General features: G+C 48.0%; 1 protein-coding gene across 7 annotated transcripts in view; it reads right to left on the minus strand.

Annotated features, from left to right (window-relative positions):
• Nucleotides 1-17,566, minus strand: part of NBEAL2 (neurobeachin like 2) — a 198,360-nt gene that overhangs the window by 99,788 nt on the left and 81,006 nt on the right. For all 7 annotated transcript variants that reach the window (XM_050942379.1, XM_050942375.1, XM_050942372.1 and 4 more), the window contains exon 3: nucleotides 10,208-10,372. In XM_050942379.1, coding sequence (XP_050798336.1) covers nucleotides 10,208-10,372 — 165 coding nt within the window. The remainder of the gene's footprint in view (nucleotides 1-10,207; nucleotides 10,373-17,566) is intronic.

A 17,566-nucleotide genomic window follows, 5' to 3' on the forward strand; every position in this document is an offset into this window, starting at 1 on the left:
AGCTAGTGAGAGTCTGGCTCTTGCTGCTGGACCTGACAGCTCCCGCTCCAGGTGTCCACGTACGGCGAGCGGGTGTGAAGATTAGCACTCACGTTGGGGGATCGGCATTCTCTCCTAAAGAGCCTCCATCCCCATCCTGAGGCTGCGCTGGGGGAAGGATGCAAAGGCTGAAATAGACCTACTGGACATGTTTCATCTCTGGGGATGATAGGAAGCTAAGGAGAGAGAGACAGGAAGTGACCAGGGCATTATCTAAGAGTTCCTTCCCAAAGGCAATAATGTTCAGAGCCATTCAGCATCTCCTAAAACCAATATCCCACCGTCACCATCTCCTACAAAGCCAGCCTACCACCAGCACAAGGGACAGGGAGAAGTGAGAAACTTTACCACAGCGTCATTTTTAGCTACTGAAAGCTCATCTAGCTGCTAAGAATAGGGGAACTGGGAGCCAGGAGACCTGGGTTACACTCTCAGTTCTGCTGCCAACATGGTATGTGGCTCTGGGCAAGTCACTTGTCTGCTTGGTGCCTCAGTTTCCCGCTCTACAACAGGGAGGACACTAGGAATGCTGATGTAAAGACAGAAGCGCAAATGCTAAAGATCCTCCCGCTTAGACCTGCATCTAACGCACAAGGTTTTCACTCCTGTGACTTCTGTTAGCCACACGCAGCTAAGAGGGCAAACCCCAAGCAACCTGGCAAATCCCACATTAGTCTCTTCCCTCCCCTGATGGCTGCCAGCTCCATTCATCCCCCAGCAAGAAGACCAGGGCTGTCTGATAGGAGCCTCAGGAGCAAGGCCCCTTTCTGAGTATCAGTGGGGCTGCTTCTCTGCTCATTGCCCATTCCTGGTATTACTGTAGCTCTTGATACCCAGCCGAGATGGGGGCTTCATGGTGCTAGGTGCTGTACAAATACACGGACCCCGAGAACATGCCATCTAAACAAACAAGGCAGAGTGTGGGAGGAAGGAAGAGCCACTAACCCTATTGTACAGACGGGGAACTAGGGCTCAGAGCAATTAAGTGACTTCCAGGGCACATGGTGAGTCAGTGGCAGAGCCTAGTCTGGTGCTGTAAACACAGACCCTCCTTCCTCTCATCATCCGCCCAAGCGGACAGCACAGACTAGCTGGGCATCTTTACACGCTGGGCACCAGAGTGGGGACAGACGTGTCGTAGCCCGTCTCCCGGTTCCTTGTCCCCTTTGCTCTCCTGCAAGCTGGACGTGCTCCCCCGGCACCTCTGGGGCTCCCGTTGAGCACTGCAGGCAGCCGCAGCGGGCAGGATGGGGGACTAGCTGCGGTGCTCCACAGTCAGGAGAGAGGCACTGAAGTGGCTGCTCCACTTCCCCTTTCGATGGTGAGTAAACGGAACCCCCCCAGCATCTGCCCACCTCCCGAGCCAGCATGTGGATCCTCCCTTTACTCTTGCTGCGGGGAGGATGTGAGGGAGAAACCGACAATACAAGCAGCTGCATCCCCCTAGCAAAGGCTCTGTCAGAGAGGCGGGGACAGACTCGGGGTTACCCTGCAGCACTGGGAGACAGGACTCCTGGCTCTACCCCCAGCTCTGCCAGGCAAGTAATGGAGGAGCCTAACCAAATCACTTTGTGTGCCTCAGTCGCTCCAAGGGTAGAATGGGTAAACACTGCACCTGCCTCTCAGGGGTGCTGTGAAGCTAAATACTTCAGTGCTGCATTACCTGCCGAGCTGAGGCAGGGACCGTACCTGCTGCAGCATGTTCTGCGTGACGGGTCAGAAGGCTGGGCCAGGCACTTTGTGACCTAGAGACTAGAACACTGGACTGGGTTCTGTTCCTGGCTCTGCCACCGACACAGTGTGCGATTATGGCCAAATCACTCCCTCTGTACCTCAGTTTCAGTGTACATAATGGGGAATACTAGCACTGCCTATCTCCTGGGGGCACTGACAGCCCATTCATGATTGCAAGGAGCTTCAATCCTATGGCCATGGAAGACCAGAAGAGGACCTGGGTAGGAAGAACCACGCAGACTGCAAGTGCTGGGGGAGGGAGGCAGGCAGCAAGAGAGGGTTAGGAATTGGAGACATTTCCTGAATGAAACAGGATGTGGAAAGGCATCGGGGCACCTCGAAGGAGGGAGTCCAGTTGTTCTCTCAGGTCATACCAGGATCAACTCAGTCACCTCCAGCAGAGCAGAGACCAGGGTAAGACCCAGGTGTTGCTTAGAGCCCAAGTTTCTCTCTGCAAGGTGGAGGATTCAAAGGATGAACGAGTTCCAGCATCGCTCCAGCACAAACCTACCCCTGATGCTGGATTGAAGCAGGACGGGCTGCTCTCCCGGGCAAGGTGGGGGAGCAGGGCAATGTGACAGTGCAGCACGCACGTTGCAGCTGAGCAGGAGTCGCTGAGAAATAACGTGTCAACAGGGAAAAAAAAAAAATCAACCTAAGTTGGCTCAGCAGAGACTTGAACTGGCTCAGAATCAAGGGCTCTGGCAGGGTTGATCCAGGGAAAGCCCCTCCTCTGCCCCCAGCCATGTCAAGGGTGCAGCAACATTTGATGTTGTCCTGGCAGATTTCAGCATCTCAGCAAAGTGAAAGTTGGGGGTGGGGATGGCTGGTGTTGGGGGAACCAGGAGATCTGGAGGTTAAGCCCCTGGACAGCACCATATCCTCTGCATTCACCCTTCATTCCCCTCTAGCTACCTGCCTTCCTTCTCTCATTCCCTGGCTCCCCTGCCCCCATGCTACTTCTGCCATCCCTCCCTTCTCTACCCTCTGGCCAACCCAAAACACGAGCAGTGACTGGGCCCCTGAAATTCCAGGAGATAAGGCTGCTGACAGCTAAGCTGCGCCCCATTATCACCCAGCGCTGAGACAGACCTTTGGTAACCGGCCACAAGACTCTTGGGCACAGGGACCCACCTCCTGCTCACTTGCCTCGAGCAGAATGGAGACAGACCCCGGTGCTTTCCTCTACCCCCACATGGCGTCGGACCGTCCCCCCTCCCCACTTCAAAAGGCCAGGGTGGTTAGATAGTGGGAAAATAAGCTAAAGGCTTCACACATCCTGGTGTTGCCAAGGCTGGTAACTGTTGAAGGAATATGATGGTCTCACCACAAAAATTAGCAACAGAATAAAAACCACCAGCTCATGCTCTGAAAGCAGAAGGGGAGGCCAGGGCTGAGGGCTACCAACCACAGGCAGGAACAAGCCAGAGGCCCTGAGCTCATTTTGATCTGAAACTAGGCTTGAGGTAAATGACACAAGAACCATCCCAACTGTACCCCAAATCCAACACACTGAGGAAAACTCAGACCCACACTCTTTAAGGCTCTTTTGCTTCCAAGCCCTGCAAAGCTTGGGCACGATTGCCTGAATGCATGAATCCCAAGGCTGCAGAGCAACGGAAACCCACAGGTGGGCTTGTAGTGGGAGCTCTGGCTTGCGGGGAGGATGCAGAGGAGAGGAGCAGGACTGGGGAGGTTACCTTCTCACGTCAGCCTCTGGTTAAAGTCCCACTCATCACGGGATGATCTGCGGCGGGCCGCCTTGAGTGGTGTTTTACAGCACATACAGTCAGGAGACAGGGAACTAGGTGGAAATCTATACTCTAGGAGTGAGGGATGCTAGGCGCCCCTTAAGAAAAGGAGGAGGTCCCCAAAACTTGTCTGCAGGCAGCTGCAATGGAGATGCGGCCGCTTTGAGGGCGGGGCAGGAGAGGGCAGGGGCAGCAGGGACGGGAGAGTCTTTTTTCCGAGCTTAAAATACAGATGTTGAAAGTGATGGTGGATTGGTTTCCATGGAAACAGAACCAGGGATAGAAACTATACGACCTGCTGTCTTGGATACACGGTCCCCCCAGCACATCTCTGGGGGAGAGGGCTCTACCTCATCAGGTCCCCCAAAACCAGGCAGGGGGAGCTTGGTTTGTGTGAGAGACACATGGCTAGAAACATAAATAACCCACAGAAGACGTGGGGAGAGGTGGTTTGTGTTTTTGTGCATTTACATATGTATGAGTAGGGTCAACAGTCCCTGTCTATGCTGTATTCTGATCATTCAGAGGTCAAAAGAAGATCCTAGCATTTAAATGAATCGTAAATAGGGGATATCTCGGTACTCATCTCTCTTTGAAATGTACAGTGAATAATCTGTGAATGGGGGAGGAACAAGCAAATGGTCTTATGTTAATTCGTATAGCTAAGTACCAGTGATGGACCTCCTTGAAAGTCATCCTAATTACCTTGGAACTCCCAATTCAAAGAGGACATGACATTGTATACAAGATCCTTGGGTCCTGATTCTGTCATCTCAGATCTGCTTAAGCTTCTTCAGGGGAAGTTTGAGTCGCAAGATTGAGGTCCCAGTTATGCCGGTAAGCCCTGAATGTGGTATCTGGACATTGGACTATAAACTATAATATATTTCTGAAAGAAATCTTTGCAACCACAAAGCTCACCGTCTCTGCTATGAACCTGCACCTAAAGGAACTGAACTCATGTCTGTATGTATGTTGATCTTTTAACCATACTCTCTCTCGTGTTTTTTAATAAATTTTAGTTTAGTTAACAAGAATTGACTGTGGCGTGTATTTGGGTAAAATCTGAAACATTCATTAACCTGGGAGGTAATATGTCTGATCCTTTGGGATTAGTAGAACTGTTTCTTTTATATGATGAGATTTACATAAATTTTCATCATATTTGGCGTGGGTACCTAGATGGAGGCTGGAGGTTGGATCACTTCAAGGGAACTGTAGTGTTTGGACTTCTGAGTAACCAGTAAGGTCATAAAGATGCTGTTTGATGCTGGCCTGGTGAATTTAAGGATTGGAATATGCACCTGCTTTTGGGAGGTTTGTCTGCTCCATTCTTTGCAGTTCACCCTAATTGAGTGACCACAGCTGGCCCCACTGGGACCCCAGTCACAGTGGCATAGTGCTGCTTGGATACACATTACCACCGTTAATTGGATTTTTGGATCAGAAACACACGCTTGTCAAATTTTAATTTTGATATTGGAGAGTTTAGGGGGTAAAAATCAGTTACAGTGAATGACCCATGATCAAGATCCTGACAGAAAACCCTGGAAGAATTGTGCTTACAGAGACTGTTGTATTTTAAGCAAAGGTCCCCAGAGCAGGAACTGAAAAATCTGTTAATTGCCAGGGATAAGGAAACAGACCCAGCAAAAATGCTCACAGTAAGAAACCAGCAGTTAGAACCCAAACAAAAGCAAAAAATAGCTGATATGGAAGGAGAAGCCACTGAAAGAGAACGCCTGGGTTTTGAACGTGAACAAAGAATGACACATATTCCATTGCAGGAGCTAGACGCTAAGGCAGAAGTGGACAGACTTAAGCTCCAACTCAAGAGAATAAAGGAACAGCAGGAACTGAATCATGCAGAAAAGCCAGCTCCTCTCAACAGCAAAGATGTGGATAGAATCTATCCAGTTTGTAACAATGTTGGTATGTTGTTTGACTCTAAGCAGTTGTCTGTGCGTAACCAAATTTACCCCAACACTGCCACCTTTTATGTAAATGCTTTTACTGGGAGCTCAGACGAAGGTAACCCCGTAATTTGTGCAGAGAACACAAAAGTCAATGGTAAAAGCTGTTTGGGGCAAATTACAGCTTCTAACATCATTCCTGTTAAAGCAGAGCTTGCCAAAGAGGAAGATTACTTACCAAATAGGAGCGTGAATATTGTGATGCTCTGAGTTCACTGTAAAAGTGTGCCTTTAGCCAGAATCCATCTTGAATGGAATGGTGTTGAACATGAAGTTATGGCTGGTATAAGGAAGTTCCTGCCTAAGGATCTTTCGATTGGGGATGATATTAAAGCTTTGTTCAGTCAGGTTGACATAAACCAGTCACAGGAAAGAAATAATCCTGAACTTGTGTCTATTAGGGGCAAGGGTTGGCTTATGGAGGGTTTCTCCAAATGTTTGTCTGAGGAAGATGGTTGTTGGTCTATGCAAAGAAGCAGTGCATATGTGGAAAAAATTTCTGAGTGTCAGTCTGGTATCTCAGAATGAATCTAGCATCAGACAAGGCTCAGGAAAACATTTCTCTAGAACAAACTAAAGTTGGCGATTAGGTTAAAGCCCTAACTGAGGAAGGAAGGGGTACAGTCTTGGTGAGTGATGGATTGTTGGCAAGTAAAGTTTGTGAAAGTCTGACCCAGGTAAAAGTGATGTGCTTAAAGTAGCTCAGTGTAATAAGATGTATTTGTGGAAACCAGCAGTTTCTCTGTTAAGGGAGGGGAAGGCAAAGAAAGTTTAGATGAGCAGAGGCAGCCTTCTGAGCTGATGGCTGTGTCTAATCAGCAGTTTGGGAAGGCAAGGTTAGTGGAACGTGAGTATCCCTACACCATACCTGTTACCAATGTGGAGAATTGTGACAGTGAAGGAAACGTTCCTGTGTCTCTTAGGGGTAATGACTTGCCTATGAAGGGAGCTACCTCAATCTCCAAGCAGTTGTCTGTGAATAGCCATGTGCGCTGGGACAAAGGAAAGGATATCCCAAGCTGTTTGTCTGTTAAAGGGGAATATTTCTCCAGCTCTTTTCTGTCTATAAAGCAGACAGAAAAAGCCTGTCAGCCTATGATGGTGGAAAATTTATCAGTTGACCCAGCGTTGATTCTGGATACAACTAAAGCCCAGGAAGGAAGTGGTCCTAAATTTGGGTCTGCTAGGAATGACGACTTTGTAACTAGGTTGCATCCAGTCAATGTCATAAATAGCTTCCAGAGACCAAGAGATTCTGATGCTTCCATTTTGCCTATTGCTAGTGTGTTGCTGGGTAAAGATATGATAACCTTGTCTGATCAGGGTGATGATATAGCCAGGGCACAAGGAAAGCATGAAGGTGATTTAACTACGTTACCACTGACAGTGTGGAAACTTGTAACAAGGAAAAGAATGCTTCTAATCTTGGACTGTGAAGTCTAGCAGTTTACCTGAAAAGGGGGTTTTGTGAAAATCCTCCTGATAGGGACAGAGATGATTCTGGATTTAAGTGAAACCCAGAAAGCGTCCGTTGTTGCTCAGGAAAACGTTCCTTTAAAGCAAACCCTAAGTGAAAAGAGTAAGGGAAGAATTTCTGTGAAAAATGGGTTGCTGCTTAGAAAGATTCCTGAAGAGAAAAATCTTCAGAGTAGTTTTTGCAAGCGGTTTGCTGCAAGGGATGGGTGTGGAAGTGAGTTTGAGTTAACTCAGGGTAAATCACTGTATAGAGAAAGCAACAGTTTGTTTGGGAGACTTGTTAGTGAAAATGGATGGGATCTCTTTAAGACAAGAGTCCAGCCTTGGAATTGGTCAAGTGTGAGGATCTGAAAACCAGTAAACAAGCTAGTGTCTGTGTTGATGTAAAATTACCTGACTGGCTGCAGGGAGAAAGACTTCCGCAGAGCCATTAGCAAAGAATGCACCCAGCCAGCCAATGGATTATGTTACACAGAAGAGTTCAGATTTAGAGCTTGGCGACACTTGCCAGTTACAATGCATTAAAGCGGCCCCGGGCCCCCTAGTTCACTACCCGTCCACACTGGCAAGGCACGCAGAGCGCTCTGACTCCGTGGCTACAGCGCTCCTGGTACTCCACCTCGGCGAGAGGAATAACGTTTGATGGGCCCCCGCTGGAGTGCCCCAGCATCAGTGTGAATGAGGGGTTGCATTACTGTGCTCTGATCAGCCTCCGGAATCCCTTCAAGTGGCCACTCCTGTCATTGCCTTGGATTTGCCCAGCCAGCTGCTTATCTGCTCCAAGACAAGGCAACCATTCCTGTGTAATGCTGTGTGTCAGAGAGAGGCGGGCGGAAGGAGGGGTCTGCTGCTGTCTGAACTTACAAGACAGCAAGCTGACACACTCTCAGCCCCCCAAAACCCCCTCTCTCTCCCCCTATATACACACACACACACACACACACCCCATCACACTCCACCCCACCCCCCCATTCGAAAAGCACATTGCAACTACTTGCATGCAGGACCGCTTTAGGCCCATTCCACCAATTCCCCCGAATCGGGCCCCGTGCCTAAGAGGGCCCCGCGCCCAGTGAGAATCCCTTCCCTGGCTAGAGGCGCCTTTTGAATTTTTACTCACCCGACGGTGCTCCGAGTCTTTGGCGGTACTTCGGTGGCGGATCCTTCACTTGCTCTGGGTGTTCGGCAGCAGGTCCTTCAGTGCCGCTGAAGACCCAGAGTGAGTGAAGGACCTGACACCAAAGTGCTGCCGAAGACTCAGAGCACCGCCTGGTGAGTACAAGCCCCACGTGTTTCTTTATGTGTTTTTTTTTTTTTTAAGTCATCCCTGCCAGGGCCCCATCAAAACTGTTCGAATTGGGCCCCGCACCTCCTAAAGCCGGCCCTGCTTGCATGCTGGGATAGCCACCACAATGCACTGCTCTCTGTGGCCACGCCAGTGCGCTGTCAGCGGGGACAGACTGCAGCGCCTTCCCTACTGCGCTCTACGAAGGCTGGTTTAACTCAAAGCGCTCTACATCTGCAAGTGTAGCCATGCCCTCTGACCCTACTGGACAGGGAGGAAGGGAAGGATTAAACCTTGCAAATAAAAGCCACCGGTTAACCCTAAAATACCAAAACCCTAAGGAAGTGATTAAACTGAAAGCCTCTGTTAAGGAAGACCCTGAGGTCAAGAAAAAGCTACGAAGATGCAAAAGGGATATTGAACAAGCTGACCTGAAGAACGATTTGTCTAAACCAAAGACTTGGCATGACAAAAATAATTCTAAATGTACACGTGATAAAACTGATGTTATTACTAATGACTGTAACTAACTTGTTGCTGACACCAAGAACTGTAAAAATGTACAATGTGCAAGGTTTTGAGGAAAAACCCTTGAACATGATGGGGGTGACAGGTAAGAACTCATTATGCTGTAAAAGCCTTCATGGTAATACTGTTTCATTACATGACAACACACACTATGTTAAACGTCCTGGTGATACTGATATTTCACAGTTACTGCCTGCATCTAATCATGAAAAACTGTACACAGCAGAAAAACCACCACAAGCTTGAACTGCAGTGCACAAAGGGAAACTGAGGTACAACACTTCACAGCCTTCATGGCTGAATGCCAGAGTAAGTGCTCTTTAAAAAAACAACATTAATGGCTCTGTTAACACATAGACCAAACCCTGGAATCACTAAAGTCTTGCACAAAGTATGGGCTAAGTTTTTGGCTGGGGCCAAATCAGGCATCAATAATTTGGCCTTACAAAGAATTCAGTGTAAAACACAGCTCATATCAACGTTGCAAGGTCCTTAAGGTGCATCCAGGAGCTCTAATTTCGCCCTTCCACACAAGACTCATGTTGGGGGTGTGACGCATGGCTAGAAAGGGTTAAACATCCTAAGTATTGGGATATCCACCAGCTTTTGGGGGTTTGGCTGCCCCATTCTTTGACGTTCACCCTAACTGACTGACCACAGCTGACTCCCCACTAGGACCTCGGTCAGTGTGGACGACAGGAAGCGAACAGGTTTATTTCATTACCAGACGACATCTCTCTGCTTCCCCTCTGCCCTCAGTGATGTAGGTACTAGTGAGAGCACCTTCTTCCCCCCGTCACTCTGCCACCTCTGCCTCTCCAATTCCCAGGCCCCACTGAAAACCTCACATGCCCTCAGGTCGGCCTCACAGCTCCCACTCTGTCTCTCTGGCCTTGGCACCGAATGCTTGTAAGCACTCGCTGTTTGACCCCGTTCCCTGACGGTTCTACCCTACGCCACGCTCTGACTAAAAAGTCCTGGGCTCAGGTTTCCTTGCTGGCTAGCTAAGATTGGGAGCCCTCCTTGGGTCCAAGGCCTGGCTAAGGCAGGGGTCAGCCGGATGGGTAACTCCATTTCGCTTTCCACTATGGATAACCAAATGGGAGGCTGGTTATTGTGGCCAAAGCACTGCCCTGCATGCCAGGAGCTCTGGGTTCTGTTCCCAGCTCTACCTCTGCCTCTCAGTATGAATCCTGGACCCACTACTTAGCCTCTCTGTGCCTCGTAGATCAGAAAACAAGAGCCACCACTTACTACACGGGTTGCTGGGGGCATGTACATACAAAATCCTGGGGCCCAGCCCTGCATTCCTGCCTCTGGAGGGCTTGGGAAGCAGGATCCAGTCCTCTGAGGCCTGCAAGCGGGAAGATGCTACACTCTCGCAGACTCCACTAAAGCAATGATTCGACTCTCCAGCCTACCTGCAGATGATGATAAAGAACTTGATGTGCAGAAGCGCCTGGCCAAGGCCCGCCTCGGCCGCCTCCTCGCGGGCAATCTGGGCCACACAGTGCGCCAGCTGTTGGCTCAGCACGTGCAGGACGTCGCGTGGGAGCAGCGGGATCTCAGAGACTGAATCTTCTGGCCTGGGGGTGGGGGAGAAGAGAGGGAACAAAACAATTAGTCTAAAAGCTGGCACCCCCAGCCTCCCATGCACCCCCAGCAAAGGCATTCTGGGAGGGGGGAGATGCTGCCACCGCGCTCTTTTTAATCCTGAGCCACACAATATTTGGTGTTTTTCTTCAAGCCCCAACTCTGGGAGTCATGGGATTCCAGGAGAATCTCAGCTTTAATTAAAAAAAAAAAAAAAAAGTAAAGTAAAGGTCTAGCCCTTGTTGAGGCAGAGAAGAGGTTTGAAAGTGTGACCCCCTACCAGTCTCAATAATAAAGAGAGCTGGCGGGAAAAAACTCATGAGTGCTGGATTTTAAGACTCATGATTTTGCGTGGCTCCGACTCGTGGTTTTTGGAATGCTTGAGGTTGGCAACAAATTCCTGGGTTCTAATCCTAATCCTGCCCTGCTATGGCCCCTCTCGGAGTCACTTCTGCTCGGTTATCTTCATTTTCTCCCCCCACACACATCTCCATCCATGAGGTGGGGGAGTCATCCTGACCCACACTTCCGTACGAACACAAAGATCTACAGGTAAAGAGTGCTACGGAAAGGCTGGACGTAGTCATTAACAATCTTCAAAATGTGTGAAGGGTGGTTATACAAAGAGGATGGTGATCAACTGTTCCCCATGTCCACTGAAGGTAGGACAAGAAGCAAATTGGCTTAATCTGCAGCAGAGGGAGATTTAGGTTAGATATTAGGAAAAGCCCCTAACTAGAAGACTAGGTAAGGACTAGAATAAGCATCCAGGGGAGGCAGTGCGAACTCTAGCTCTTTGGAGGTTTTTACAGAGAAGTTAGAAAAACGTGGCAAGGCTGGTCTAGTTTACTCGTGCACAGGACTGGACTAAATGACCTCTTGAGGTCTCTTCCTATGTTTCAGTGATTACTGAACCACTGGGATCTTTCTCCAGCCCCTGCCAACATGCCCTAGCTTTGAAAGGGAGGGAAACAGAAGTCACTCCTTGTGGGCTTGGGGGAGAGGGATTAGGACAAACATTTCTGTTAGGCCTCGTTTACATGTGCAAGTTAATTCGGATTAAGGCAGGGGGCACAATAAAGGACAAAAGCTATTCCAGAATAACTCCATATGGGGTCACGTTTATTCTAGAATAAGATTGCATTGGTCCAGTGTAGCTTCATCCAAAGTGGAGTCTCCAGGGTCCCACTGGGACAAAGTTGGCAAGAAGGATAGAAGCAACCAATTCTTTCGAGTGACGGCTGTCCAGAAACAAGCACGGCTTAAATGCAAAACCTGCCCTGGACTATTTGCAAACGAGACACAAAGTAGGTCACTGACACCAGGGCAGAGCAGGCAGCAGCTAAAGGAAATTTCTACTTTTGTTTGTTGTACTAGAGTAAGAGAACAGCTCTGTCATGGTTACCACCAATGTACTGACACTCCCAGCTCGCACCTAACAGGTGAGGGCTGCAGCAGCACAACCAATCGTCTCTATCTGAACATAAGAACGGCCACACTGGGTCAGCCCAAAAGGTCCATCCACCCCAGTGTCCTGTCTGCTGACAGCGGCTAGTGCCAAGTGCCCAGAGGGATTGAACAGAACAGGTAACCATCAAGTGATCCATCCCCTGTCACCCATTCCCAGCTTCTGGCAAACAGAGGCTAGAGACACCATCCCTGTCCAGCCTGGCTAATAGCCATTGATGGACCTGTCCTCCAGGAACCGTTACAGTCTTGGCCTTCACACAACATCCTCTGGCAACGACTTTCACAGGCTGCCTGCACTGTGTGAAGAAATACATCCTTTTGTTTGTTTTAAACCTGCTGTCTATTAATTTCATTGGGTAACCCCTAGTTCATGTGTGATGCGAAGGAGTAAATAACACTTCCTGATTTACTTTCTCCACACCAGTCATGATTTTATAGACCTCTATCACATCCTACCTTAGTTGGCTTTTTTCCAAGCTGAAAAGTCCCAGTCTTATTAATCTTTCCTCATATGGAAGCTGTTCCATACCCTTAATGATTTTTGTTGCCCTTTTCTGAACCTTTCCCAATTCCAATATTTGAAACCTATCAAGATATTCTCCTCATATATGCATCCCTGTCCCCCATGGCACAGTCTATCCCACAACTGCACCTGATCGCTGACCCAGAATCAGTGGGTTCAGAGCTGTGGTAACTGGATAGTTCTAGGAATGTCAGCAGTGCTCAATAACGGCCCGTCTGACTTCAGGGGCGGCTGCAGGACTGACTTTTACTGGAGCGCTTGAAAGTTGAAATCTAGTTACCGGACAGTCATCACGACAACTAAACTAAATACCCTATGTGCCAAAGCCACCACGGGCTTTGGTGGTAAAGAAGGACCCACCAGATGTCACATGAAAGAAGTGGACTGGGTCTGGTGAGCTTTGGGCACAGTGCTGGGGAGAGGGAGATAAAGGATAATTCCCAGGCCCCGGTTAGTGCCAGGCCATAGACCGGGGGTGATGTCTGTGCCACACTGTCTATGCTGCATGGTATTAAGCTTACACAGGCCACTGCACTGGAGAGTAAGAGCCTCTCCCGACACGGGCAGGTGCCTTCAGCTGCCATTTTCCCCCTCACAAGACAGATATCAGCTTTTCAGCCAAGTCCAGGCCAATGGACTATGTGGAGCCTGGAACCACAGCATTAGGCACCAGGTAAGTCAGGGACATGAAGACCTGGGAGATGGGTCAGAAACAAGAGGGAGCGTGGACTATAATGGCAGAGAGAAAGGAGGGTCAGGGCAAAACTGGGAGGCAAGATCAAACCAGTATCTTAGATGCCTATATACAAATGCGAGAACTATGGGTAATAAGCAGGAAGAACTGGAAGTGCTAATAAATAAATACAACTATGACATTGTTGGCATCATTGAAACTTGGTGGGATAATACACACGACTGGAATGTTGGCGTGGATGGGTATAGTTTGCTCAGGAAGGATAGACAGGGGAAAAAGGGAGGAGGTGTTGCCTTATATATTAAAAATGTACACACTTGGACTGAGGTGGAGATGGACATAGGAGACGGAAGTGTGGAGAGTCTCTGGGTTAGGCTAAAAGGGGTAAAAAACACAGGTGATGTCGTGCTGGGAGTCTACTACAGGCCACCTAACCAGCTGGAAGAGGTGGATGAGGCTTTTCTTAAACAACTAACAAAACCATCCAAAGCCCAAGATTTGGTGGTGATGGGGAACGTCAACTATCCAGATATATGTTGGGAAAATAACACCACGGGGCACAGACTATCCAATAAGTTCCTGGACTGCATTGCAGACAACTTTTTATTTCAGAAAGTTGAAAAAGCTACTAGTGGGGAAGCTGTTCTAGACTTGATTTTAACAAATAGGGAGGAACTCGTTGAAAATTTGAAAGTAGAAGGAAGCTTGGGTGAAAGTGATCATGAAATCAGAGTTTGCAATTCTAAGGAAGGGTAGAAGGGAGTACAGCAAAATAGAGAATGGATTTCAGGAAGGTGGATTTTGGTAAGCTCAGAGAGCTGATAGGTAAGGTCCCATGGGAATCAAGACTGAGGGGAAAAACAACTGAAGAGAGTTGGCAGTTTTTCAAAGGGACGCTATTAAGGGCCCAAAAGCAAGCTATTCCGATGGTTAGGAAAGATAGAAAATGTGGCAAAAGACCACCTTGGCTTAACCACGAGATCTTGCATGACCTACAAAATAAAAAGGAGTCATATAAAAAATGGAAACTAGGTCTGTCATAAACAGATAGCTAAGGGTTAATGTCTCTTACACCTGGAAAGAGGTAACCTGAAGCACCTGACCAGAGGACCAATCAAGAAACCAGACTTTTTCAGGTTTGGGTGGAGGGAAGTTTGTGTCTGAGTTTTGTCTTCTGCCTGTCTCTCTCGGCTATGGGAAGGATTTTTTTATTTCCTGCTTTCTAATCTTCTGTTTCCAAGTTGTGAGTACAGAGATCATAATACAATAGGGGTTATGGTTTTTTTCTTTTGTATTTACATGGTATAGTTGCTGGAATGTTTTGAATTGTATTCTTTTTGAATAAGGCTGTTTATTCATATTTCTTTTAAGCAAATGACCCTGTATTTGTCACCTTAATACAGAGAGACCATTTTTTATGTATTTTTCTTTCTTTTTATATAAAGTTTTCTTTTTAAGACCTGTTGGAGTTTTTCTTTAGTGGGGAACTCCAGGAAATTAAGTCTGTGCTCACCAGGGAATTGGTGGGAGGAAGACGTCAGAGGGAAATCTGTGTGGGTTAGATTTACTAGCCTGACTTTGCATTCCCTCTGGGTGAGGGGGGAAGAGAGATTAGCTCTCGGTACTTCTGTTTTCCAAGGCTGAAAACGGGGAGGGTGGAATCCCTCTGTTTAGATTCACGGAGTTTGCTTCTGTGTATCTCTCCAGGAACCCAGGGAGGGAACACCTGGAGGAGGGAAGGGAAATGGTTTATTCCCCTTTGTTGTGAGACTCAAGGAATCTGAGTCTTGGGGTCCCCAGGGAAGGTTTTTTGGGGGGACCAGAGTGCCCCAAAACACACTAATTTTTTGGGTGGTGGCAGCTTTACCAGGTCCAAGCTGATAACTAAGCTTGGAGGTTTTCATGCTAACCCCCATATTTTGGACGCTAAGGTCCAAATCTGGGACTAGGTTATGACAAGGTCAGATTACAAAGGATGAATATAGGCAAATAACACAGGAATGCAGGGGCAAGATTAGAAAGGCAAAGGCACAAAATGAGCTCAAACTAGCTATGGGAATAAAGGGAAACAAGATGACTTTTTATCAATACGTTACAAGCAAGAGGAAGACCAAGGACAGGGTAGGCCCACTGCTCAGTGAGGAGGGAGAAACAGTAACAGGAAACTTGGAAATGGCAGAGATGCTTAATGACTTCTTTGTTTCGGTCTTCACTGAGAAGTCTGAAGGAATGTAACATAGTGAATGCTTATGGGAAGGGGGTAGGTTTAGAAGATAAAATAAAAAAAGAGCAAGTTAAAAATCACTTAGAAAAGTTAGATACCTGCAAGTCACCAGGGCCTGATGAGATGCATCCTAGAATACTCAAGGAGTTAATAGAGGAGGTATCTGAGCCTCTAGCTATTATCTTTGGAAAGTCATGGGAGACAGGAGAGATTCCAGAAGACTTGAAAAGGGCAAATATAGTGCCCATCTATAAAAAGGGAAATAAAAACAATCCAGGAAACTACAGACCAGTTAGTTTAACTTCTGTGCCAGGGAAGATAATGGCGCAAGTAATTAAAGAAATCATCTGCAAACACTTGGAAGGTGGTAATGTGATAGGGAATAGCCAGTATGGATTTGTAAAGAACAAATAGTGTCAAACCAATCTGATAGCTTTCTTTGATAGGATAACGAATCTTGTGGATAAGGGAGAAGCAGTGGATGTGGTATACCTAGACTTTAGTAAGGCATTTGATATGGTCTCGCATGATATCCTTATCGATAAACTAGGCAAATACAATTTAGATGGGGCTACTATAAGGTGGGTGCATCAGTGGCTGGATAATCGTACGCAGAGAGTAGTTATTAATGGCTCCCCACCTGCTGGAAAGGTATAACAAGTGGGGTTCCGCAGGGGTCTGTTTTGAGACCGGCTCTGTTCAATATCTTCATCAACAATTTAGATGTTGGCATAGAAAGTACGCTTATTAAGTTTGCGGATGATACCAAACTGGGAGGGATTGCAACTGCTTTGGAGGACAGGGTCAAAATTCAAAATGATCTGGACAAATTGGAGAAATGGTCTGAGGTAAACCGGATGAAGTTCAATAAAGACAAATGCAAAGTGCTCCACTTAGGAAGGAACAATCAGTTTCACACATACAGAATGGGAAGAGACTGTCTAGGAAGGAGTATGGCAGAAAGATTTAGGGGTCATAGTGGACCACAAGCTAAATATGAGTCAACAGTGTGATACTGTTGCAAAAAAAGCAAACGTGATTCTGGGATGCATTAACAGGTGTGTTGTAAACAAGACACGAGAAGTCATTCTTCCGCTCTACTCTGCGCTGGTTAGGCCTCAACTGGAGTATTGTGTCCAGTTCTGGGCACCGCATTTCAAGAAAGATGTGGAGAAATTGGAGAGGGTCCAGAGAAGAGCAACAAGAATGATTAAAGGTCTTGAGAACATGACCTATGAAGGAAGGCTGAAAGACCTGGGTTTATTTAGTTTGGAAAAGAGAAGACTGAGAGGGGACATGATAGCAGTTTTCAGGTATCTAAAAGGGTGTCATCAGGAGGAGGGAGAAAACTTGTTCACCTTAGCCTCTAATGATAAAACAAGAAGCAATGGGCTTAAACTGCAGCAAGGGAGATTTAGGTTGGACATTAGGAAAAAGTTCCTAACTGTCAAGGGAGTTAAACACTGGAATAAATTGCCTAGGGAGGTTGCAGAATCTCCATCTCTGGAGATATTTAAGAGTAGGTTAGATAAATGTCTATAAGGGATGGTCTAGACAGTATTTGGTCCTGCCATGAGGGCAGGGGACTGGACTCTATGACCTCTCGAGGTCCCTTCCAGTCCTAGAGTCTATGAATCTATGAGTCTATTTACCAAGCGAGGAGGAGATGTCAGACTTGCTTCTCCAAGCCTCTGAGGGAAAGAAGGGCAGCCCAGTGAGACGGACGGCTGAGGACGTTTGGAAGCAGGGAGGCGGCGGCGAGGGCAGCAAGCAAGGCCGCCTTGTGAGTGACCTATCAGTACAGGGACATGGGTGCCCTCAGGAGACCTCCCCCGGTCTGGGTGAAATCCCCACAGCACAGGGAGTGGGAGTCAGGGAGTCCCTCCTCACCTCTCCCATGAAGACACTGTGGTTTGGCTGGCTACAGCCACAACCTGCGAGGCAGGGGTCTGGACAGTTCAAAGGTCCTAGGGGAGGCTCAGTGGGCTGTCATGGGGGGCACCAGCAGGACAGGGGCAGTAAGCATGCTAGCAAGTCACTCAGCCTACAAGCAGCATGCCCAATGCTGGCCTCCGCAGGCCTAGGCCCAAGCCACAGCCCAGTGAAGTCAGTGGAAGCCTTTCCATTACCTTCATCGCACGTTGCATCGCGCTCCTCATGTCTCCAACTACCCCTTGCTGCAGTGGTGTTCTGCATGCCCTCTGCTCCATCTCCCCCACCGCAGCCATGGCTCAGAGCCATGCCAGAGCTCCCCCATTAACATACGGCATAACCCT

This window comes from Gopherus flavomarginatus, chromosome 2 (assembly GCF_025201925.1).
Source record: "Gopherus flavomarginatus isolate rGopFla2 chromosome 2, rGopFla2.mat.asm, whole genome shotgun sequence".
NCBI classification, from domain to species: domain Eukaryota; kingdom Metazoa; phylum Chordata; order Testudines; family Testudinidae; genus Gopherus; species Gopherus flavomarginatus.